Source organism: Accipiter gentilis, chromosome 1, assembly GCF_929443795.1.
Source record: "Accipiter gentilis chromosome 1, bAccGen1.1, whole genome shotgun sequence".
Classification (NCBI taxonomy): Eukaryota; Metazoa; Chordata; class Aves; order Accipitriformes; family Accipitridae; genus Astur; species Astur gentilis.
In genome coordinates, this window is record NC_064880.1 from 17,449,120 (window position 1) to 17,474,126 (window position 25,007).

The 25,007-nt window shown below is 35.6% G+C and overlaps 1 protein-coding gene across 5 annotated transcripts in view; it reads right to left on the minus strand.

The window, feature by feature from the left end:
• NCKAP1 (NCK associated protein 1) overlaps positions 1–25,007 on the minus strand; it is a 61,545-nt gene that overhangs the window by 30,943 nt on the left and 5,595 nt on the right. Inside the window, exons 2-13 of one of the 5 annotated variants that reach the window (XM_049814017.1) lie at positions 18,965–18,982; positions 17,738–17,848; positions 7,209–7,295; positions 6,956–7,012; positions 5,820–5,962; positions 5,647–5,737; positions 3,339–3,476; positions 2,556–2,604; positions 1,910–2,066; positions 1,262–1,318; positions 634–730; positions 289–395 (exon numbers count right to left, since the gene is read on the minus strand). In XM_049814017.1, the coding sequence (XP_049669974.1) occupies positions 289–395; positions 634–730; positions 1,262–1,318; positions 1,910–2,066; positions 2,556–2,604; positions 3,339–3,476; positions 5,647–5,737; positions 5,820–5,962; positions 6,956–7,012; positions 7,209–7,295; positions 17,738–17,848; positions 18,965–18,982 (1,112 nt within the window). Of the gene's footprint in view, positions 1–288; positions 396–633; positions 731–1,261; positions 1,319–1,909; positions 2,067–2,555; positions 2,605–3,338; positions 3,477–5,646; positions 5,738–5,819; positions 5,963–6,955; positions 7,013–7,208; positions 7,302–17,737; positions 17,849–18,682; positions 18,898–18,964; positions 18,983–25,007 lie in introns of those variants that run through there. The other 4 variants (XM_049814013.1, XM_049814044.1, XM_049814034.1 and 1 more) reach the window with 4 other exon arrangements.

Consider the following 25,007-nt stretch of genomic DNA (forward strand, 5'->3'; position numbering starts at 1 on the left):
TTTTTGCTTATTTAAAGGAAGAAAAAGTAAGCCTAAAACTTGTATAAAATATTTTTATTTTATAAGTCTTCTGCAGAAAATGAATTTTCACTGATGTGCTCCAGTTTCTAATACAATACTTCTAGTTTTCTGTTTTGATTGGAAGCTTAATATTCCCAAGTAAGATTTTCTGAACAGTCCCAACTCTTCCATATAGCCATCCTTTTCTGAGATTCCCTTGCCTTCAAATGCATTTTGTCTGTGAAATTCTCCTAAATATTTAAGGTATCACACCAAAAAATAACATACTTATCTATGAAATCATCTGCGCTCTTCTTTGGCATATTATCTGCATGACGAAGAAGCCAAATAATTTCATCACGAGCAAAGGATAATGCCATAAACACAAAAAGTGCCTGAAAAAGAAAAATTGTTCACAAGCTTATAGATCTATGTAACAGTTGGGCACATTGTGCACACTAAGAAGCAACTATAGTCTCTAAAACCAAAGAATTTTAAAACCTAAGTAGGTTTTCTCTCAGAGAAAAATGTGGGTCGTCCCCCCACCCCCCCCCCCCCAAACTAACCGTTACAGTATCACCGAGAAAAACACTGTAAGATTGCACAAACGCAAAACGTAAGAACCATAGTTACCTTGGGACCCAACAGGCCTGGCTGATCAGACAGGACAGTAGCCAGTTCTTTGAGTGCAGAACGTAAAAACTTGCGTCTCTCTCTATGCATTGAACCACTGCATCAAAAGAACAAACCGACGTGTCATCCACTGTGCTAACCACAGAGCATTTGATTTTTCTGAACATTTAAGCCTAAACACAGGCCACTCATATCATACCAACTTCAAAAGTTCAGTATTTTGAAGGAAGTGGTTCAATTAAAATTGGCATCCACATCACCAACACCTTATTTTCCTATGTATAGTCAAATTTAAAACCCAAGTTCTCTGCTCCTGCTCTGTGATGTGCATTTGACTCCACTAAAACATTTCTATTTAATTTGCATTCACATTAAATAATTAGACAAAAAGAAACTGGAGAATAAATGAAATGCTTCCATTCTGATAATTTTAAAAATAACCTAAAACTTGGAAAGTTAAATTGCTAATGGCATTAAGCAAATCCAGATTTAAAAGAACAATCAGTACATGATCTCATCTGAAAATGCACAACTAATTCAGCATTCAACAGATCCTGTGTATACATTCTTCATAACTTTAAGAAAACCAACACTAAAATCTACCAGGAAAATTTTATAAAACACTTACGCATGTGAAACAGCAGCTTCTTTGCACTCTCTGATGTCATTAATACGCTTGTTGTAGCTGCAAGTAAAAAACAATCCAATACAGTAATATGTATCAGTAGCACAATTTAGCAGGAGCTGAGTGGGACCTGAAAGAAGCTGCAATGCCATTAGCAAGCAGGACACAGCAAAAACCTCACACAAGACTTATTTCCCCGATTAAAGCTAAATGCCAAAAATACTCTCTACTGAAGTGCTCTTGGTGTTCGCTGGTAGAGGTCTCAACTTTGTTTCTGAGTTTTCAGATGATATATTGCAGAAACAGTGGCAGACAGATGCAATTTTTCAAGCAAACTCTACATTTATGGCATAATTTCACTAGATTAAGATTTGTGGGTTAGATCATTAATTTTAACTTTTGCCATTTTAGAGACTGATTCACCAGACTTTTTCAGAACTCAGATAAAAAAAGGCATGATGGTTAAGAAATGAGGCTCCTGAAAGTTATGCATTAAAGAAACAGTCAAGACACTAAGCAAAAATGTTTGTGTACTGACTACCCTTAAGCAGAACTTATATTAAGTAGAAGTAACATTTCAAAACAGTTCTTCAAGAAATGAGACATTTTTAACAGAGGTTCTGAAAGGAGAAAGAAAGAACAAAAACTTACCCTCTTATGTTTACAAACAAGTCTTCTGCAGCTTTGTGAATATGGAATACTTCATCTCGAAACAAAGCCAAGCAAGAGCTGCTTTGAAGTGCAAGCTTCCAAAGGTTCAAAGCCGTAGCATCACTATTTAGGATTCCATGGCACAAAATAAACCCAACTTCAAAAGTTCACAATGATGTACATCACAAACCAGATGCACAGACAGTAAAAGAACAGTGAGATTATTATGCATTTTCTCTTAAATAGTTCAAATAGTTCATTAATACACTGTTTAATGGGTAACATCATTTTATATATAAAAGTACCCCACACTGTTCTAGTGGAGGTATTTTTGTAATATTTTTGTAACATGAATTACTTAGTGCTGATACTACTCAGCTATTTTCATCAGAATTACTAAAGCTCTCACTTTTAGTCAGTCTGGAATAAATTGATGACAAACTCGATTCCAGCAGTATATGCTGAATTCCAACTTCACTGCATATATAAGTTGGATACATACAAATGAGATTTAATCAAATTCTGTAGAAACTATTTTGAATACAACAGCTTTTGTACAGTACAGAAAAGGAAGTAGTCTTTTAAAGGTTAACTGATTTTTTTTTTCCCCATACAACCATGAGCTGTTTCAGAATATTTTACTCACAAATGATCCATTTTTCCATTGCATCCAGAGAGAGGTATTCACATGGCATCTGTTGAAAAAACAATAACGTGTAGCAAAATAATTACATAAAAGAAAATATATTTCATGAGAAGTACTTTTTAGAAAAAAGTACAAATAAAGCCTTCAATGCTGATGAATCATGGAAGACTGCTGCTGATTACTAACAGGGCACTGTTTCATCCCTTTAGAAACTGAGGGTTCAAACATTAAATGAGCTTCCATACCCTCCAATACCTTGAATAAAACAGTGAACAAATTTTGACAAATGTTTAGTTGCAACAAAAATTGTATTTAAGAATATTTCAGAACAAAAGGCTTTTGATGTATGCTAATCACAACCTGACAGCTGTTAACGCTTGAATTTTTTCAGAAATATGACCATCCATATCACAGCTGAGGCAGCAAATGTGAACAGTAAAAATTTTAAAGGAAGTACCAGTTCTGCATTTTAGTCTATTGGCCCACAAACATCTGAGTACACAGGATTCTTTCCTTCTACACTGTAGAAGTTAACATTGCTTCCCTTTATCTTTTGATTATCAAATACTGGAAATGAAGGCATGAGCTAACTGAACAGAAGCTTTAATTAATGTGATAAAACTTTTCCCCCATACTGAAGCATTCAGCTCTCCCAACCAGCCTATTTAACTTCTCTGATTAAAAGCCACGTAAAGGTACTAAAACAGAAAATTAAACACCCCACATTATTTTACAGAAAACCTTGCTTAACTTTATCATTCAATGCAAATTAAAAGGCCATACTGTGTCAGACTGTGCAGGATTTAGCATTGTACTGGGGGCACTGATGAGGCTCAGTAGCTGTGCGTTTCTCCACTGGTCAGCTGAGAGATTTCTTCGAGGATAGACCATCTGGAGTGAAATCAGAGCATCTGAAAGGGACTAAAATGGAGACCAATGATTAGTTTGAAGATGTCCTCAAGGCTCAGTCTTGGATAAACATTCAAGTTCTTTAACTCATTTTGTGAGCTGTGTATTGACATTGCAATACTCGAAGCACAAGAGACACTAAGTACTATTTTATCAGTAGTGCTGCTTTCTCAGCATTATTACTAACAATAATCAAAACATTTTACCAAACTAGTTCTGAGATTAAAATTGAGGTTAAAACCCATTGCATCTAGTTCGTTTCACATATAAAATACTACTCCAGGTTAAGGGAAGGATGAAGAGAAACAGAAGCGTTTGATTTTTAATTTTTTTTTCCATTAGAGTTATAAAACACTGTGTTGAGAATTAAGATGACATAAAAAAGTCAATACGGACATCAAGTCTGTCATGTACAACTAAAAGTTGTTCATTATTTACTCATGCATCCCAATTATTGTGTTATTCCCTTCTCTGCCACTTCGTTTAGTACATCCTTCCGTTTTTGCTAGCAAATTACAATTATTTTGAGCAGATACTGGCTACAGGAGCATCTCCATAGTAGATTAAGCTTATCTGAGTAAGTGTGGTCCTACACCTTTCGCCTGTCTTGATCAATACTGGTGCTTGTATGAGTCCTCAGGGAGCCGGATCTAGGCATTATGCCAGCAGAGAAGGTCACTCAGGCAAAATAAAAAAGTCATCTGCTGAAGCTAATTTAAAGGACTAAACAACTGTCAGGTTTACTGCAAAGTAGTGAGATGATGAAAAGACAACTTAAGTGTGCAGTTCCATGAGAATGCAACCTAAGTATGTGTTTATATAGCACGGTGCCTGATCTCTGACCCCAATTTATACCTCTAGCACAGCATAAGAAGCGCAAAAATTGGACTGAAAAATGGCTTTACAACACATTTCAAGGGAAAGGATTGGTCCACTACTAAATACAAAAGAACAAACAAAGATAATACTGAAAAGTTAAGCATCTTTGCTTAAATGTCCACAAGAAAATATTAATTGCAAATGAGATCCTTAGCTAAGTAAGCCTTAAGACAGGAATCATGCAGAGGAAAGTATAACAAAAATAAGATTACAGATTATCAAGACAAATGAGAAGTGTTCAAAACTATTTCACTTCAGAGCACTTACAGAAGTAGCTGGAAAACTCTCTGAACTTCTAGTGACCATCTTAAAAAGTTTAAGGAAATTAAAAAAATAATAATTCTCAAGAGGACTAGAGAAGGAAAACACAACCAGTACCTAGACTTCAAACACAGGGGAAAAAAAAAAAACCCAAACCTTAAAAACTTTAGGTAATAATTTAGTATTTAACTTAAAGTCCTGCCAAAGATTCCAGAATAAGTTGTTAGGCAATCAATTTGCAAGCACCTAGAAAATAACACCTTCATAAATAACAGTTGGTCCGTACTGATCAAACAAATCTAGTTTCCTTTGACAGAGCAGCAAGCCTAGTGGGCAAATGGGAAGCGATAAACAGGACATACATTGACTTTGGCAAGGCTTCTGTCATTTTTCCAAGATATTGTCATATGAAAATACAGCCTAGATAAATCATCCCAGAACTGCAGCACAACCAGCTGTGTAAGAGTGCAAGCTTAAAAACATTTGTACAGAAAAGGCTAAAGTAATTGGGTTCATTTAACTTGATGAAGTCAACTGAGCAGGGTACACAATGTCAGCTTCTGAGTATAGGAGCTATTATTAAAGAGGCAGTGGTGATCTCCAGGATGCCCCAGTTTAAGGACAAAAAACCCCTTTTGTAAACCCTCAGGTTACAAAATAGAAAAATACATTCATCCAGGATGGTAAACCAGCAAAAAACTGGTTTCATAAAAACATTAAGAATCTCTTCAATTTCAAGCTAAAAACCAAAACAGAACACAAATGTAGTTATTCTCATATAATCCACAACAATTTTTAATCAATTTCTAATCTATGGTGAATAAATTGGAACCTTACCAATGGGTCTTAGCATTCCTGTATTTTTATAGGTTCTGTTATTTAATAGGGTATCAATCCCCAGCCCCAGACATCCATTATAAATAAAATCTCCTGTAAAATTTCTACCTAATGGCCTTTGACAAAACAAACTCTTGCATATTTATTTTTATCTCTGCTTCTCTCAGTTAAGGTTATTGTGTGCCTGTGAAAAGTAGTTACATACTTTACTGTGAGGTACAAATTCCTCCATCATTTTCTTTAAAGGATTTTCATAATCCACAATCATCTGGCCAAGGCGTGGATATTCTCTGTCACTAAAAACAACAACAAACAATTCACTCAGGTGTAGCTGTTACTATTATTATTATACACATTTCTTATACAACAGATTTTTACCTTGCTCCATGTGTCATTTCATGGGCATAGTTATACAATCCAATGATAGCCTTCCTTTCTTCAATTCGAGACAGCAATATCATTAGAGTTGTGTAGGTTATAATCAAATCTAGGTAGTTCTTTGTTAAATCAAAGTTTACAGTCTAGAGATAAAAAACAGTAAATTGTCATTCTAAAACTTTTAGAAACAAGCATAAAACTTTTTTCCTTACCTTTCCACCAATTTTCAGCATTTTTTAAATACAACGGACTGCCTTGAACAAAGTTCAAGGTTTTGTTCAAGTTGCATACAGACTTCGTATAATCTTAATTTATTCACTCAAATCCCCAGAACTGTTTGCATTCATGGAAGCAGGCATGAAAATAAATCTTTCCAGGCTTAAGTGTCACAGGTTAGCTAACAGATAAGAGAACTTTTCTTGGCTGTTACTAAGCAGTCAGTAAGCACTTTGCCTATGAATTATATTTCACTAAGACTGTAATGTAAAAAGCTAGTACATATCCCACTGGCCTGGTAACATCATTCCATAGGACATATACCTGCTCCTCTTTCATACTATGAACTTAAGTCAGCCAAATTCAGAATAATGACTAAAACTAGCAAGGTGACATTATGAACATTAAGAAAGCAAGCTGAAACCAAGAGAAAAAGGTGTGTGAAGTTTTGTTTTGGGCTTTTTTGGCGTTTAGTTGTGAGGTTTGGGGGTTTAGTTGTGTTATTTTTTAAAATGTAACACTTTTAGCTGCTTCTGTACTTGCTTTACCCAACCAGAAGCGACCTCCTTTCTCATGAACCTCACATGGCTTAAGCATACAGATGACAATAAACCCTAAGATTTAGTTTGCAGATGCAATAAAGCAAAAATTACAGAAAGATTTATATGTCTAGTACAGACAATGCTGTTACTACTGTCCATTTAAACAGGTAGCCTGTTTAAAATGGTCTACCTTCTGATTTTAAGCAATTATAAAAGTTAGAGATATGAAGATTACAGTGTTTTTATTTCTCTTGCATTTATAACTAGAGATGTCATGTTTCTTGGGCTAACATAAACAAGTCCTTCTAATTCTTCACACAGGACTCTGATTAGAAACATTTTTAAGTGGCATTTGAAAGTTTAAACCCAGAAACTTACAATATCAAAGAAGACTTGGCAAACATCAATAGTGTTCAGCAGCTCACAAACATGGTCCTTGAAAAGCAAAAGAATAACTTTAGTTTAAGAAGATCTAAGTAAATCACTTTACTATGCTAATTGATGAAGACTGATTTTTTTTTTTTAAGAACAGAGCTACAAGTTCAGCTATTTCATTCTATAGTGTTATTTCATAAATAAAAAGACAGAAACCTGATATGACAGAACAACTGACATATTTGTAATACTTTACCTTAAATTCCATAACATCAACAAACGTGAAGTAGTATAATGCCAGGTTCTTCAGAATCTCCGATTTTTCTTTCTGAAGCTGAGCGAGCTGTTGCTAAAAGAGAAACATAAACATGCACACTATTCTTAGAAGATCTTGAGAAGATTTCTGACAAATAATACCTGTGAAGTGCAGAGTAACCACCCGGGTATGCAAAGAAGCCTTAACATGGTTTTCTAAGACTAAGGTTCTGTGTGTCTCAAATACACACAGAGTTCTCAGAACAGATCATTTTAACAGCCGCCAACTATACTTTGACGATAAAAGTCAAATTAGTACATATTAGTACCAAAGTCATATTCTTTAGCTCAGCTAGAGTTTAAAATGGGTAGTTAGGAAAACAGTGTTATCATAAGTATAATTAGCAAAAGCAGAACAGTACATGAGCACAAATCAGTATGACAAAAAAATAACGATGTTACTGGAGGTGGGAGAAAAGAAGGTGGCAGGTTACAAACTTTACTACAGAAAAACATTATGCTTTTAAATTCTGAACTTACCAAAAAGAATATCCAGGCAAAGCCACGTTAAGCATGCAAAATAAAATGTAGATACAAACATAAAATACAGTAACGGTTCTTTGACCAGTTCCATATAAACACAGTAATACATTCAAACAAAAGCAACAAAATAAAGAAACAAAAAAGGAAGCAAAACACTAGCATTAGACACTGGTGGATAAAATGGAAGAGGCAAATGTGAATACAAAGGCAGAAAATAGCTCACATGGATTTTTTTTTTGTTCTTTTTAAACAGACAATGAAATATCATTTAATTTCCATACTTTTCAAAATTTTCTGAAGGAACCACACATCACTTAAACAATTACAATTTAGAACACACAAAAAAGCAGCTGCTACTGAACAGCCATTCTGTTTATCTATGTATTACAGTGTCACAGCACTGCAAGAATCCAATTATTTAACTGGCAATATCCAACTACAAATTAAGTCTCCTTCCTGATATATGAATTGAAATGAGTTAAAGCAGTCATAACACTAAATATGAAAAAGTGCCCTCCAAAAAGCTGCAAGATTTTAAATTAAAGACTGATCAAGTTAAATAGGATTTTCTTCTCAGCAAGAGCAATCAATTTTAAGAAAGATTAAATAAATTGTTTCAAATTGGTTAGCTTATTTTCATGAGAAGTTAGAACTGAATACACTTCCTCATCTCCCTCTATAAAACTGTGCTCTGTGTTCTCAGTTTCACATAAAGCACTAAAATTCCTCTAAACAAAAAAAAAAAAGACGACTGCCTGGACCACTACTGTGTATCATATATAAGATAATTTTTGCTTCTTTCCTCTGAGTTTTTTAAGGCAATTATGATTTTTGGAAGCCTTGAGCCATAAGACTTCCATTACAGCCAAGGAAGATAGGCATATAGAGAGTTATGAGCAAACTGGAATGGCTACATTATAGAATACTCCTGTGTACTCTTAAACCAGTGCAAAGGATTTAACTTTGAAGGCCTGACCTTGAATGCCTGCCCTATATAATATTTAAGTTTCTTTCACATAATCATCAGCTGGGACTTAAATGAAAAATGGGTGCAAGTACATGTGTTTATTTTGCGACTTCTCCTGATAATCTCATGCACTAGGAAATAGGTTATTTCCATTTAAACTGCTGCTGTACAAAAATCTCTTTTCAAGTCTAAGTCCTATGAATTGTATTTTGATTCTCAGTATGAATTCGCTACTACCTATCCCAGCGTGTATCTTAAAGTTTAACTGCCTTGTGCTCAGCGAATGAAGGATCCAGCATCATCGGGCACGGAGTCTAGGGCTCCTGCAGGTCTGCACAGCTCCAGTACACCTTCAGGCCAACTTGCATCTATACTGGGGACCTCCCCAGAGGAAAGACTGCTTTGTACTTTCAGGGCTGCCTTGTCAGTCAACGGTTCTTATACGATGAACATTCATCACCTAAGATGCTTGGGTTTAATCTTCATCCTGACCCTGTTGTTTAAACTATTTCTTGCAAGTGATTTGTTTTTAGAACACCAAGCAGAAAGAGGGTTTGTTTCTGGGCAACTACCACAAGCATGAATTGGATGAATTTGAGCTAGTGCAGGAAGATGACAAAACCAAAACTTGCATTACAACTGCACATATGCTCTAAAACCTTGTTCCTACTGCAATCCTAACTCACACTAAACAAGGTGCAATGCTATGGGAGACTATCAGGATTATAGGTTGCTGTACATGACACTCATGTTTGGTATAACAAATAGCAACTGAGTGTCCACTTCTGGAGGACAGGACAATTTCAAAGCCACGACACATTTGGGCCACAATACATGAAGTGGGGAGATACGGCAAAAAAAGAGATGGTGCTGGGAACTGCGCTTGCAATAGAAACAATCTTTTTTCAGAAATTCTGTGAAGCTGTACATTTAATAAGAGAATATAGGGAGGTATTCATGACACTCAACCAACAACTAAGGAATCACTGCTGTGCACTGTTAACTAGTTACCTGTATTCCCAGAAATATTTATACTTAAATGATGCTAAAACTTTCACACAGAGTTAAGGTGATCATTCTTTGAACTCTGACTGTTAAAAGCGTCAGCAAACTTTTATTTAAAATATTAATATCAAAGTAAAACAATGTATCAGCTGTAATCACTGTTAAATCAGTAGGGTACAAACAGTTCAATTCATACAGCACAGCCTAATCAGTGATGTTTAAAGTACAGCTTACAGCATGTAGGGTCTTGGATATTTGTTTGCATCACTCAGGAATGCGGGCGTGTAAGCTCTTTCCACACCCACTGCAACAAAACTTTCCATTACTAATTTCCTAACAGCTGTTTAGAAATAGCTGGCACTACATTGTTTTGTATTTGTTTGAGGCTTTTTTCTTTAGCCTGCAATTCAATTTATCAGCAAAAAATTCTGTTTCTAATATTGAACAAAAGTTTTAAAATATGATAAGCTGAAGAAATAACTCTTAAAACATTACTAGCATCAAAAGATTATTTTCCCTGTAGCTAACCATGCCTTCTTGATTGGTTAGACATAAGTCTTATTTAAAGAATTTGAAGTAAAAATTATATCAACAAGGACAACAGTATTTTTGTTGAATGAGGTAAATTAGATTTAAGGCATAGGAAAAGTTGTAGAAATTTTAGCATCATATAGCAACATCAAAAAAATTGAAATAATTTATCCCGAGTAATTTATTTTGTCTATTAACAGAATACCACATCTCCAATCATATTTGAATATTATTTATAAATGGGGATTTTAAATACCAGAGAGTGAAGCTGACGCTTTATCAAATGCATTACCTACAAGAGAAGGAACTGATCTTTACCAAGTTGTCTTGTGACTTTCTTTCTCAGACCAAACTCCCAAAATCTTTACGTAACTGATTATATACACAGAGAAAGTACATTAAAAGCAGCACATTAAAAGAAGCAAAAACCGAATCAGCAAGTGCAAGACAGCTTCACTTAAAGCTTACATGAACACAATGGCTCAGAGACAAGAAAGTAATGACACAGACACTGGCATATTAACAATGTGAATAAATAACGAATTTAATATGAAGGCACAGGAAAAATATGAGACAACTAGAAAAGGTTGTTCAGAGAGTTTATCTGTGGAAAACCAGAGGATAACTGTAGTTCTGTAACTATTTTATATTTATTTGACTGCTAGTAGTACTATGTGAATAAATGTCTTATTTCATGATCCAGAAATAGATGGTAGGTAGGGGCATTTTCTCCTTCTCATATCAGTGTGATATTTTTCCTGCAAATAGGAACATTAAACATTTGTATTTGTTTTCTACAAACCAACACCATAGATATTACAATGTCCTCAGAGAAAACATCATCAACTTTATCTTACTAGCTGGAATGTAAGCTCCAAAAAGCAGTATTACAAATTCTGGCTGTTAAAATTCTGGGGATAAGGGTAAATAATCACTATCCGTATTCTTACTGTCACTTATTATACTTACTAAGCTTGCCACCTGTAGTGTCTTTAGATGAAGATTTTAAAAATTCAACTCATTTGAACAAAGTTCTGTGTCTACAAAGTCCACAGCAGAATGGTGGGGAGAGAGAAGGATCTAATCAAATGAAGAAAATGAGTTTTAAATTCTGCAAACTAACTGTAGAATGATGGATATGTCCTTGGTTTTCTTATTTCCAATTAAAAGCAGCCTCTGAAATGACATGCTGCACATAAAAAGATGCAATGGAATATTTAATATGTTTACTAACTAATGTATTTCTACTGCAATATCTATTTTTGGTTTGTTTTCAAGTTTCTAGCACTAAGTAAACTCTTTTGAAAAGGAAATAGCCACCCATGAGCACTCCACTCCACAGCTGTTACTGTTGCCAGGTTTGACCATATTACTAATAATGGCAGACGAATGGAACAGTGAGGCTCCTCTTTAAAAACTGATCTACCTGTCAGTCATAAGGAACAGTTTCCCTATTCTCTCACTTTTACATAAATTCATACAGTAATTCCTACATTAGGCTCACTACGTATAATCATGTCATACAAGCTTTGGCCACAGGTATCGACATCTCCAAGGCAACAATTTACAGAATAAAAGTCTTGTCTGTGTTATTCTACAGATAAAAATGTTTTGGACATATGTCTCTAGCTGCCTGCATACTTACATTTATGACATGAAATCATGAAAGAACTATTAATTTAAAATGTGTGAAAACTACTGTTGGAAAGCCATTTCAGTAACACTGCTTAACTAAAATATTGTTTAGGTATTAATGAGGTTTTCTTGCTGCTTTGTTTTTTTTAATGGCCAAGCTCTTAAGTTGTCAATCATCAAATCAAAAGAGAGTTTCAAAGGATAAAGCAAACAGGTTAAGTATTACACACATTCACTCCTTTGCAGGTATTGCATACACTATTCAGCAAAAAGAGCAAGCACATGACCAGTTTGGTTTACCTTGGTAAGTGACTCATATGGACTGATGTGACTTACAGCAGGGTACTACAATGATTTATTACAAATAAAAGTAAAAATTAAATTGTATTTGGATGCTACTCCACCTCAAATTCATGCACAATCAAGGGTTAAACCATGAATATAAACATCACTGCTGACAGCACTTAGGATTTTGAAAAAATATAAGTTACATTATGACAATTCTGTTTCATGAAACATTTTAGAGAGATTTCAGGATTTCACATTACCTTTTGGAATCGCTATGAAAAAATGCTCACTTTCAAATGACTGTCAGGCTGAAAAATTTTACATACTATTCTCTGATTATATTATAGCAAAAGTCATTTTAAGCTGCGAAGTCAGTCTTGCGCAGGTCACAGCCGAAGACATCAGACATGCTACTGCGTACAAAATCAGAACAGTAGGTATGGTTCTATCAGAGCAAGGCATTAGCGGAGCAATTTCAATTCTGAATGATTTTTTAGTAAAAATGCAGACAAAATTTTATTTGTTGCAGGTATTTTGCAGTTTATTCTGAAACTATCATTAGTACATCCTATTCTGAAGCATAAGAAATCTCAACTGCTCGTACAAAGTTGAACAGAGACTAGTTACTCATCAGCTGGCTTTACTTGCCCAGGGGGAACTCCTGTAAAATAAATCACCCTCTGAGTTTTGGAAAATCAATGTCATTTGTGGTCCCTTCAGCACTGTAAGTTCCTTGAGCAGCAGCAGAGTTGAAAAGGCAGCCATGCAAGAAAAGCAGGGAATCCTCTTACCTGGAAAGCATTTTAGTCTTCACAGTCAGGAGGCCAGTTAGTTTTATAGCAGAATATGGGGAGCTGGGTTTTTATTGCTTAAGAAAGCAGTAAGTTATCTGAAAAATCAAATCTCCCATGCAAAGGATCTAGCACTCCAGAAAGCTGGAGAAAAATATTTATTTTACTGAATTCAGGGACTTAAGTTACTTTAAGTTACTCTTAAGAAACCAGCTGCCATAGGTGTTAACGACCATAAAATTTCCTCAAAAATAAATGACTGTTTCCTACTGAAAAAGGATTACCAATACATGAGGCAGCACAGCTGAGACCCCAATGTTATTTTTCCTCAGAAAAGAATTTCTAAATTATCTTCACTAGCACTGTGGAAATTACAATATTAAAGGCTTCATTAGAAACAAACAAACAAATGACATTTTCCTTCAGGCACTGTACCCCTTGGGGGAACTGAAAGGAATACTTTCAAAAGCAAATAATTACTTGTATTTAGTTGAGTGTTTTAAAAAAGACTAATTATTGGAAGCAGCTATCACAAATAAAAAAATCAAGATAAAGTACATATTTCAATAATTTTACTATAGAAGCATGAGTTAATGTCTTCTAATAAGCCTTCAACAAGGAGATCCAGCCACTCTGTGCCCACAACCCCTCTCCCACATCTAGCTAATTTGCTGTGCAACCGGCTCACTATGAAGTGAACCTGTGAAAGACACAAGCAGCGGACCAAACATACATACTGGGATCTAAAAGGAAAAAACCCAACATACCCATGAACAAAAAGTAAATAAAATTTAAAGTGAACTAATTCACATCTACAGATCCTAACCCAGGCAGGCTGGAAATGCTCACACTGCTTATACTCTACTCTCATATGCTCTTATTTCCAGTCCCCACTGACACAATACAGCCAAAAATTATTACAGTTAAATCAGGTAAATAAACCCTCAAAATACTATCTCCTAAGAAACTGAATGTGTAGTCAATAGAAAACACAACAGAATTGATATGAACAATACCGGGAAGTTAGCCACTAAAAGATGAAGATTAGCAGTACCTGGAAAACATAGACATTTCTCCCACTAACCACGCACTTAAACTTCTGAGTGATGTTTCACTGGTCTGCTTACCACTAAGCAATGACTAAGCCTCAGCTTCTCCAGGAGACATTTAAAAATATAGGAAGTTTTTCCTTTCTACAGGGAAATTGCTGAGGAGCAATCCGAGTAAAAGAAAAACATATGTTCAAGAAAGAAGGCATATATTCTCACTGCTTCCCATATGTGGTGTTTTGAAAGGCAGAAAGGCAGCTAGCTCCATCACACACGCACACACACAGAGCGCTTTACCTGTGCAGACAGCAGGTTTTTCTGACCCTACCCACAATCTACAGAAAATTCTATGTCTTTTCTCCCTGCACCTCCAGTTCCACATCGTGGAAGTATTTTATTCTGCTCTTACAATGGCATTAAAATGTCAGCACTGACAGAGAAGAGAGTAATTCTTAAGTCCTACATTTTTTTGGAGTTCAGTATGTTCTCTTTTGATTTCCCTGTGGTGAGATACCTTGCCTGTATGCCTTATAAGACTATGAGGTCTAAAAAGCCTTCAGAAAAATCAGGCTGCTTCTGCATCCCTTATTTTGGAATTTTTCTTCTGAAGTTAGTCAAGGCAATTCAGTAAAAATAAGTGTCACCCTGAGTCAACACTAGCACCATCAGATCACTGGTCTGACCAAGAATGATAGTGATATGAAACTTTTTGGAAGGCTTCTGCAGCTTAGGCAGCTTTTTCAAAATAAAGCTTTAGACAATTTAAAATAAACACTAAGGTTTCCCAAACACAGAAATAGATACTTTGTATTATTATATAGTTTCCTTTTCAAATGGGACTCTAAAATGTTTGTTTCTCACTTTGTTAATCCCTTTTTTTGTTTACACACATTCCCTCCTTTGCAAGTATTTCATACTATTAAGCAATACTACATTGCTCACCAACATCATTAATAGTTGATTTAAGAGCTCAGTCTTCATGTTTTCATGGTTATATGGTTCACGATGGTGATTGAAGAAGAGAGGGCAAGTGTAAGAGATCCCAGGGATTGCCCTCAGACAACGGGAAAGAGTGAGTTATGAACTGATGAGGTTCTGAGTTATCTATAATCGATCCTTTGGAAGATAAGCTACTCCATTTTATTTTTCAGCCTCGTCAGCAAGGATTCATCAGGCACTTCGCTGCTCATACACTTTCACTCTTGGTACAATGTTGAAAATCAGTGATTGTCAGACATGGTTCTAGTCTGACTCGGCATGTCAAACACTGAAGGAAGAACAAATCTAGGAGCTGTATTTTTTGTGAATAAAGATGTAAAAGCTATCAATAGCAAACAACAATCACTTGTTTCAAAAGAATAAAAACGCAGGCTTTTCAGCATCTTTTCAGGCTTTCACCATCTGATTACAGTAGACACTGCTCATACTCTTCAATAAAATGTGTTGTTCACCTCTGAGACACAAAACACTGTAAATGACAGTACCCAAGAAACAACAAACAGCTAAAAATAGGTAAAAAAAAAAAGAAAAGCAGGCATTACCTATTCTCTAACCGAATGCAAGCTTGTTTGGCAACATCACCTACCGATATGTCAATAGGTACTACTAACTGTATAGATGCACAATGCCAAGCAATGGCAACTGCTGCAGTTGAACGTACAAAATCCAAACCCCTTCCTGAAAGGCTGTCCTGGAATTTTCACTGCAAGGAGGAAGCACAGGTTATGATTTCTCAACTATTTCCCCTGCAATAATCCTTCATAATACTTCATTAATTGATGTGTCCCTGTTCCAATAACCTTCTTGCCCTTTTAAATCTCTAATCACCTGTTTCCCTACTGAAGGAACTCACTGGCATGTCCTCCTACTATATGGTGAGCTGGTTGTTGGCCAGGGGGAGGAGGGAGACAAATGAGGAGCAAGCAGGGGAACATCTTCCTGACCAGAAGCTAGATGTTTACATCTTTTTTAAGCTAAGGTTTACGAACAAAAATTTATCTTACATCAAACTAGAACTTTATCTGGACGTGACACAGCTTTTGTCTAATTAGGTATGTGTTATGGGTAAAGGTTTCTTTCGGTTGATACAACACTCTATAGGAAAACATCTGTAAGTAACCAAGACAAGCAAACTGCTATCAGCTCTGACCACAATGGAGGGAAACCCCAGCTGCCTATTGCTAGAACTCAAAATCCCGACTTTAAACTGTGCTCATACTTAAGAAGGGTAGGCTTTCGATAACTGTGCTTAATAAACACAGGCCTGGCTGGCTCATGGTAAATAAACACAAGGCAGTGACAAAACATTACGCGCGTGTTCTATTTTAGAAACAGTGATTTTCAAAACATATCAAGTTAGCTTTGATCTCTTTCCATAGACTTCATACTACCAAATCCTAAAATATCTATCATTAGTTAAGCTCCAAATTCATAATCAACATCCAGAAGACATATAGAGCATACACGCAACTACATTAAACAAATTCTATGTACATAATCTTTTACGTTTAATAGTAGATCTGCCACTGGAGTTTAGAGAATATGGAAACATTTACCAAACATGGTTTAAAGGGTTTACCATTTTTACATAAAATTGATAGAGAATTTGCCATATTTGTTACTAACACAATCAGATTCAATACAAAGATGAGCAATATTAAACAGCACAAAAAACATAAAAATTTTGAAGTAACAAGGCATGTTTCCTCCAGAAGGGAAAGTTTTTCTCCTTTTTTCTTCCCATTGGTATTACTGGAGACATTACATAGAAATTCTAGTTGGCATTGTAAAAGAAACTAACTATTCCCACTACTACCACCACTACCATTCTGCGGAAACCTGAATGCTTTAAAGCAAGTCTAAACCTCTCAAACACACATGCAAGTAGTTGCATGCAAGGAACATGCAAACCCAACACCTACCTCCACTTTCCACCTTTGGAAAGAAATATAAGCAGGTAAAACAAAAATCTTTCCCTTGACTTTCAAACTGAAACAGAGAAACAAGTGTGCATCACCTGCCAAAATGCCTACCTATAATCTAATAGTCTTTATTATCTCAAAAGGGCTACAAAGTCAAATTCAGCAGTACTGGATCACTCAAAAGGGTGAAAAATAATTTCGTACTGCAACTGAACTCACTACATCTGAAGAGCAAACAATTGTATTTCTGTATTTTTGTACTTCACAAGGTTTCTCCTTACATACTAAAGCACTATTTATTCCCACAGGGACTGACCCCATAGGCAAGGGCACCAGTAAGGTACCAGCACCTGTGAAGTACAAGCACATTTTCCCACTTTGCAGTCAGGTGCCTTTTATTGATCCACTGGTCAGGTCTCATCACAAATAAAGTTACACAACTTCCATTTTCTGCAATCAACTTGGTCACCAAGAATTTCTGTTATCAAAGCAAGGCATGATTTTTTCAAGGATTACTTCCCATTGACAGTTCTTTGAAATGGGACAGAAGACAGTAGGTAAAAAGAAAACCAGAAAGCGTCCTACCCTAACAAAACCAATCCAGAATTACAGTATAAAATTCTCTCTTTGGAGATAGTTCTTTCTGAAGTATCCTATCAAACATTTGAATCAACAACTATATTCCAGCTGCAACTGTCAGCATCAGATGCTTTATAAGAACACATAAAACCTCTCAGATTTGAGCAACAAGCACTGAAGAGTACTGAGAAAAATACTTATATAGCCATTTGGTTACTTACATTGTTGTTGCGTGTTTCTACTGCTGGAAACTTCCTGACTATGAATTTGACAGCAGATTCCAGGTTTTTGTCAATAAGATAGGATGGTTTGGCTTTGGGGTCACCACATGCCTATAAAAAAATACAATAAAAAATGAAGTAAAACCATAATCATACATCTAAAGCTAAGTGACAGTTGCAAATCTGAAGACAAACTAGAAAGATTCTTTGTTTGTTTGTTTTTAGTGAGCAGGTGAAAAAATGAAAGGCAAAGTGCAGGGACTGTCACAGCTGAAATATGCAATGGGAAACAGTACAGAGATGCTCTTCTACTGAAAAAGATGCATGGAGTATCAAAGCAGTTAGTGCAGAACAGCAGTGAGGGAAAAAACGCAATCCTAAAAGAAGGAGAAAAAAATGGTTTCCTTTTAATACTATTCCTGGTTTGAGGTAGTGTTGTATTCATCTGGAGTTAATAAACTGTTAGAAGATTCAATCATGTCATCATCTGTGGAGGACAGTGCTGGGCACATTAAATGATTAAACTATCCTTTGTGAAACAAAACTATAAGCCCCACGAATCTGCATTTAATTTTTCTTTAAATTGTTAACTGCAAGACAATTTTCCAACCCACAGTAAAACCACCAGTACTTGCCTATTTCCTTAGATTAAGAACTCAAGTTTTGCTCATTTTCTTTACTCCTACAGTAGCACAGGCTGTGCTTTAAAAGCAGTAATCAAGAAATTTCATTAAATTTTGATTTGAACAGAAGTCACAACTAAGTGTTAAGTCTCTTAAGTTAGGTAGACATAGCAGAACAGCTTCTGTGGACAGACAACTAACGAAGCACCCACTTTTGCCAGCTACAGTGCATGCTGTCAGACACACTACTCAACTACTCTGACTAGCAAGCCATGCTATACCATTTAGTTTGAAGAAACATACTAAAAGCAGCATTACTTACATGACAAAACTTGTCCTCAAATTGTATTTTTTCCTCAAATATTCATTTAGTTTTATAGTCCTCATAGGGATTTGCAAAGGAGTTTCGTGTCTCATGCAAAACTAAATTACATGCTAGGCATTTCTACGCAACATAGCGAACTCAAATGACAGCTCATTTAAAAACTTTTCCACATTGATTTCTATGACCGAGTTGTGGACTGTAGAGACAGAAGTCATGGAGTATGAGACCGATTCTGAAAGCGGGCAAGCGGGCAAAGGGAAGGTGAAAAGCTTTGCAAACCTTCCAAACTTGTCCTTGCTGGGAAAGCAGTGTAATAAAAAGAGAGAAAAATTACATATAAACAAATTACTCTTAAATTCTAAAATATGTTACATTTAAGTGAACTAATACACTATTACCTACATCCAAGAGAACATTACGACCTTCTGTTACTCTAGGCAGCATACTTTCTACTGGATGGTGATTACTCTAATACTCACAAGCAACTTTACATGTACTTATTAGAATTTTACTATTGTGCGAAGTGCTGCATATATACTGAGACATGTAACTTCTAATAGTATTTCCAAACTAAGTTCAGGTAGGGAGAGAAAAAAAGGAGTTAACAAACATCACATGCAACTACAGGGGAAAAAAAGGAGAGAAACTCAGTGAAGTTTTACATACCTGAAAAAGAAACGGTAGCCAAGAAAAAAAATAAAAGAGTCATTATTGTAAGTTTCTAAAACTCCTACCAGCAGTACATGACCATCATGACATATGCTAATGTACTACTCTAACACCAAAACTCTCACATTTACTAATTTTTCCACAAAAACACTGAATGTTATTAAAATATCAAATCTATAATACAAGAGGAATTTATAATGAAAATAAATTCAGCAACATCCACAGTATCAGTTAGCTATTAAATAGTTGCTTCACTATTCTTACAGCAGCAAATAACATGTGCCACAAAAGACCTATTCTGTACATAAAGTCTTTACACAATTTCAAAAGTAAAAATTATACTGTAAATAGGTGTCAAAAAATTAAACAACGTGCACTTCGAATTCATGAAGTCTTAATCAACTAGATGTCACGGGTTTGTCAGAATCTGTGTCAGATTATTTGAATTTGTTGTCCTTGTTGCACATCATATAACTATCTCTACTAAAAGAAGGATTACAAGCTAATAGACAACATATATTTGTGGCCTGTTAACTTCCAATATGGTTGCTGTTATATAGGAGACAAAAAAAAAATCTACCACTGTTCAGTTCCTAAATTTTTCAGTCTGAATTCAAACACTACTGCCACATACACTCCTTATTTTTCCTAGCAACAGACGGTTTTCCTCCTATTAATCAGCTCTCTGAAATGTTTACTAAAAATTATGTTCTACCCAGGCCCTTAAACACAAATCATTCACACGGAAACAGACATCTGAATACACTAACATGTACATCCTCATGTGGCTTCAGGAACTCAGTTCCCAGAAATGATGGGATCATCAGTCTAACTGGCAACCCCCTCAATACATCTGAATATGCAAGAAAGAGCTTTGCTCCTTCCCATTGTTTGTTTGCTAACATCACACTTAAAGCAACTGTAATCCTTCCTACTGAAAAATTACACAAGATTGATCCATAAGAAAGATGATTGCTGCAAGATATAAAAGGTTAAAGGTATCCTTCATACATGTCAAAATTCCAGCTTCTAATAAGCTGTACAAGCCTACCTACGTGGACTGAATAGAAAGAGGACAACAGACATCACTGAACAAGTGGGTCAATGCGTTTTCCTTCCCTCTCCCACATTCCACAGCAGCTCAGCTCCTTTCTAAGAACTGGTATTATTTGATTACTAGTTGTTGTTGCATCAATACAGTTTTCATCCATACTGTTACCTGCATTCAGCATCACATGTAAAACAGTCTATGTAAGCTAAATGTCTCCTAAAATGGCAAACAGACCTATGAAGCCCAGGGTCACTATGGTTTACTCTAGAAAGCATAAAAGAATGAAAATACAAACCCCATCCCTAGCACTTTCGCACAAGTGTGGAAGCGTGATAAGGCACATAACCACAATTTTGCTTTGTAGAAAGAACAAAGACATTGAGGGCAATGGTCTCAGAATATAGATAAGAAAGTTAGCTTTTGCTTTTAATAGTTGTATTAGTCAATACAAAATCCCTTGTCAGTACTGTAATAGGCAGAAACATCGTGGTACAGCATACAAAGACCACATTGCCATATACAGCTCTCTAGCATTCAAATAGAATTTTGAGAATTAGCCAAATGCAGTAGCCCTTTCTCAGTCAGCCTCAGATATCACCTTTTTCCCCTAAGTGGGCTGCGATAACCTTTCTTCATTTCTTACCTTAAAATAAATTTAAAAGAACACCAAAAAAACCACCAGAATGGCTACATTTTTTGAGCATTCAAAAGAAATTCAAGCACCAGAATGGCTACTTTTTTGAGAGAATTCAAGAATTAAAAATGTTCTTACTGCTGCAGCATTCATGGAATACAGCTTTGAAGCTATGGGATTTGAGCTGCTTCAGCCCCCGAAATATTATACTGAAAGAATCTCCCAGCAGTCATCTCAATTCCTTTGTACATTACTAAACAGCTGTCAAGCAGTTACGCTGAAAATGTGATGCAAAGCTACTGTTAGAGACTAATCAAAGTAATTAAAATAAAAATTAAAAGGACTCGGGCACTGGATTTCTTTCCACAGCACTTCAGAATGGTACCCTGCTATGATAAGCTCTCAACTAAGCGAACATATTTTCCTGATCTGATTCTGTGCATCCAACTCTTAACAAGAACAGTATGATTTCTATAGCTAAGAGATTCATTATTCAAAATATTCATTTGCTATCACATGCACAGCTCATCAAACTTCAGAGATACCTGTCTACATGTACTTTTTAGAGATGCTTCACTATGCCACACATTTTAAATTAAACCAACATTTTCCTACTTACCCTAATAATCTAGATAACTAGATTATTATCAGACTCTACTCTTCACTTAATGCTATTGGGTTCTTCTATACTATTTTCACTTTGAAAATTAAGAATACTACATGGCTTCACTTTCTAGGTTGTACTCATTCAGAAGCAGCCAACAAGAAAACATCTAACAACAAAAACCTCCTTAAGGTCTGCATTTAAGATAAGTAGCCTGTAAAGAAGAACACAGAAACCAGTACAACTGCCTTTGGCCCAGAATACACCAAAATTAAGAGATACAGCAGAGACATTTTGCTCCAGTACAGTTACAGCTACCACTGCAAAAATAAAAGCCTAACATTTTACTTCCTACCTGGGGGCAGAGAACTGTGGAAGAAATGGGGGGGGGTGGGAATAAAAAAAAATAATAATAAAAAAAAAATCAAACAACAAAATTACTGCATATATCCAGCTAATGTGACATGAATAAAGGGAAGTTTATGTTCAGGTAAAATCATTGTCAAAAGTCAGTGCCACAGCACAGCATACAGGGTGCATTTAGAACACCTAAACTTCACTCATGCCTTTTACATAAACCTACCACGTTTCCTTGAGTAAGAACATTAATAAGTATTACTTGAGTTACATAGTGTAGGACGATTAAAAAAAAGCCTACACTGTTACTGTGTTATAGAAATACCTTTTATATTCTTCTTTTTGTTGCTAAGTTCAACCTATTCCAAATTATTAGCTAGGCTGTTTCCCAATAAAAGAGAAACAGGGCCTTTTGAGTCAGTAATTTCCTATTTTCAAACCCCAAACTTCCTACATCAGCAGATGATCATAAACCAAGTCATATTTTGCAGCAATTTAACATGTTTTTATTACTTCAAGATGATCTTGATTTACTGTTACTCTGGACTTGAGATAAAACACTGCTGAGCACAGTTCCACTGGGCTGTGACAACATACACTGAAATAATCTTAGTCAACAAGTTGCCTCACCTGCACTAAAAAATACTCTGTGAATTTAGCCAGCAAATCAATGGAATTTCAACAATAGCAAAAATATGCCATCCCCTGAGTTAGTAACTTTCATTAGTAAGTGGAAACACATTAAGATTCTTCTATTTAAAAAATGGGAAAAGCTCCTGTACATACCATTTACAGTTTACTACAGCACCTTCTCTTGACACACCAGAAAAGCATGCGCAGTAAAGCTGTTGTTCTTCCCTTGTAACAGCTGCTGGCATTAAAGACTTTGCCCTAAAATGTATCTATAAATTTGAATGCCTGGTTTGTGGCTATGCATCCTATATAGTAAATAATACATGGCAAAGAAACATTCAAAGAGACAGGTTCATAATTAACTCTAGATTTTTGCAGGATAAAACATATTATTTATTCTTTGTTTCTGTCACGCATTTAAAATAATGAGATTACCAACTGACAATCTCCGATTTTGAAAAGGCAAAACTCATGAAGAGAGAGAGGTGAATAATCAATAAAGAGCTGCTTTGAATGGTAAATACGCAAGGAAACTGTTCATACTACATTCGCCTTAACGTTTCTGATGAAGCCTACCACAACTGCTTTGCTGTATTTTAGGTTCTGATGAAGCCTACGTTTATTATTAGATAGGCTGGACCCAGATAAGATTTGTGAATGAAGCCTTGTCCCTCTTAACAGTTATGCAAGCAGAGGCAAGAATTAGTTGGTCACACGTGGATAAATTATTACAGTTTAATATGTTTTATGGCCAAAATTTAACTGTTCTACACCAGTATCCCTTGGGTAATCTTGTACTAGGTAAGTTACATTATTGATGTTTGCAGTTACATAAATGAAACTTGTACAAAAGGTAAACCTGTATTTTGATACATAAACTATGGTAATAGATTCAACCGAAACTGTATTGTTCCCATGATCCAACCACGATCTGGAATCAGAAGAAAGTCTCTAGTTAACTAATTTTTGGACAGTCTCTGTAGGCCTTGCACGTATCCAAAATATGGCTTTAAATTATTATAAATTTAAGAGCTATTGCACTTTTCATGCACAAAGGTTCAAAAGTTTGAAAGATAATGCACTTTCATATTAAATCTAAATTACAATTAAAGATGTTAAAAGTCAGTCCAATGTTTCCTAGAGCTAAGCAACACATCTTCCCCTCCATTATTCATTATTTGGTGTGTCTTGAACCCTAAAGTATGTACCTTATTTTAAATCCCAGTGTATCTCTACTCAGAGATCCAACCATTAAAATGTATACTCATGTGAAATCAGAAGAAAAGGCTAGAAAGGATCTTGAAAAATTGCCTACCCTACTTTCATATTCCAGAGCAGGATCAACTGTATCTATGTTGCTCCTGGGAGATATCTGCCACATCCTTACTTATGGGTCTCCAACAGGCTATATTAAAAAACATTCTCACAGTCTTTTCCAATATTTAACAACCTTTTTCATTAGAAAGTTCTAAGATCTAAACTGAACTTTTCTCACTACAATTTAATCCATCACTTCTTGATCTCTGTGGCCACACTGAATTGCACAAACTATTCCCCTTACCTTTACAGCAGTCCTGAATACTTGAAAACTTGTATCATTTATCTACTTTAAAAAAAGAATCTTCCCATTTTCTTAACAGGTGAAATTTTCTGCATCACTGGTCTTACTATTCTGCTCTGGAGTTTCTCCATTTTGTCCACATCTTTCTTGAAAAGCAGATACATTTTGGATGAGTCTCAATGCATGCCATATAGAGCAAAAGGATTACTTAATTTATCTATCTTGCTCACACATATATAAAACCTCACATCATCCCTGATTTTTTGTAGTGAAACTTAGTTGGCTCACATTTGCTCTGGCATGTCCCTTTCCCATCCATTTTCTGCAGACTCACTCTCTCATTACTTTTCATTTTGTATTTTAAATTTCATACACATTTTGTAAGCACAAAATAGCTTACAATCACACTTGCTCAGCCACCTCCAAGTTTGTTAGACCATACCTACAATTTGTTAAGCTCAAACTGAATTCCAATTAGGTTCTTCATTATTTCTGTAGCTTCTCCCAGTTTCCTACCTACAGATTTATTAAGCACACTGTAATCATCGTCTAGGTTGTTAATACAAAGAATGACTGGAACAAGAGGCAAGACACGTCCCAAAAAGACCCTGCTGAACCGCAGTGTGACACGGAGATCTTTGTAACCATTCCCTAATATGGTTATCCATCTGCCTTCATCATTACAATTTCATCCAGATTGTACTTCCTTAGATTGTTCATGAGAACAATCAGATGAGCTAATGTTAGCAGCCTTGCTACAGTCAACGCATAAAACTTCTACCAAGTTGTCCATACTAGAGTGACCTGTCACCT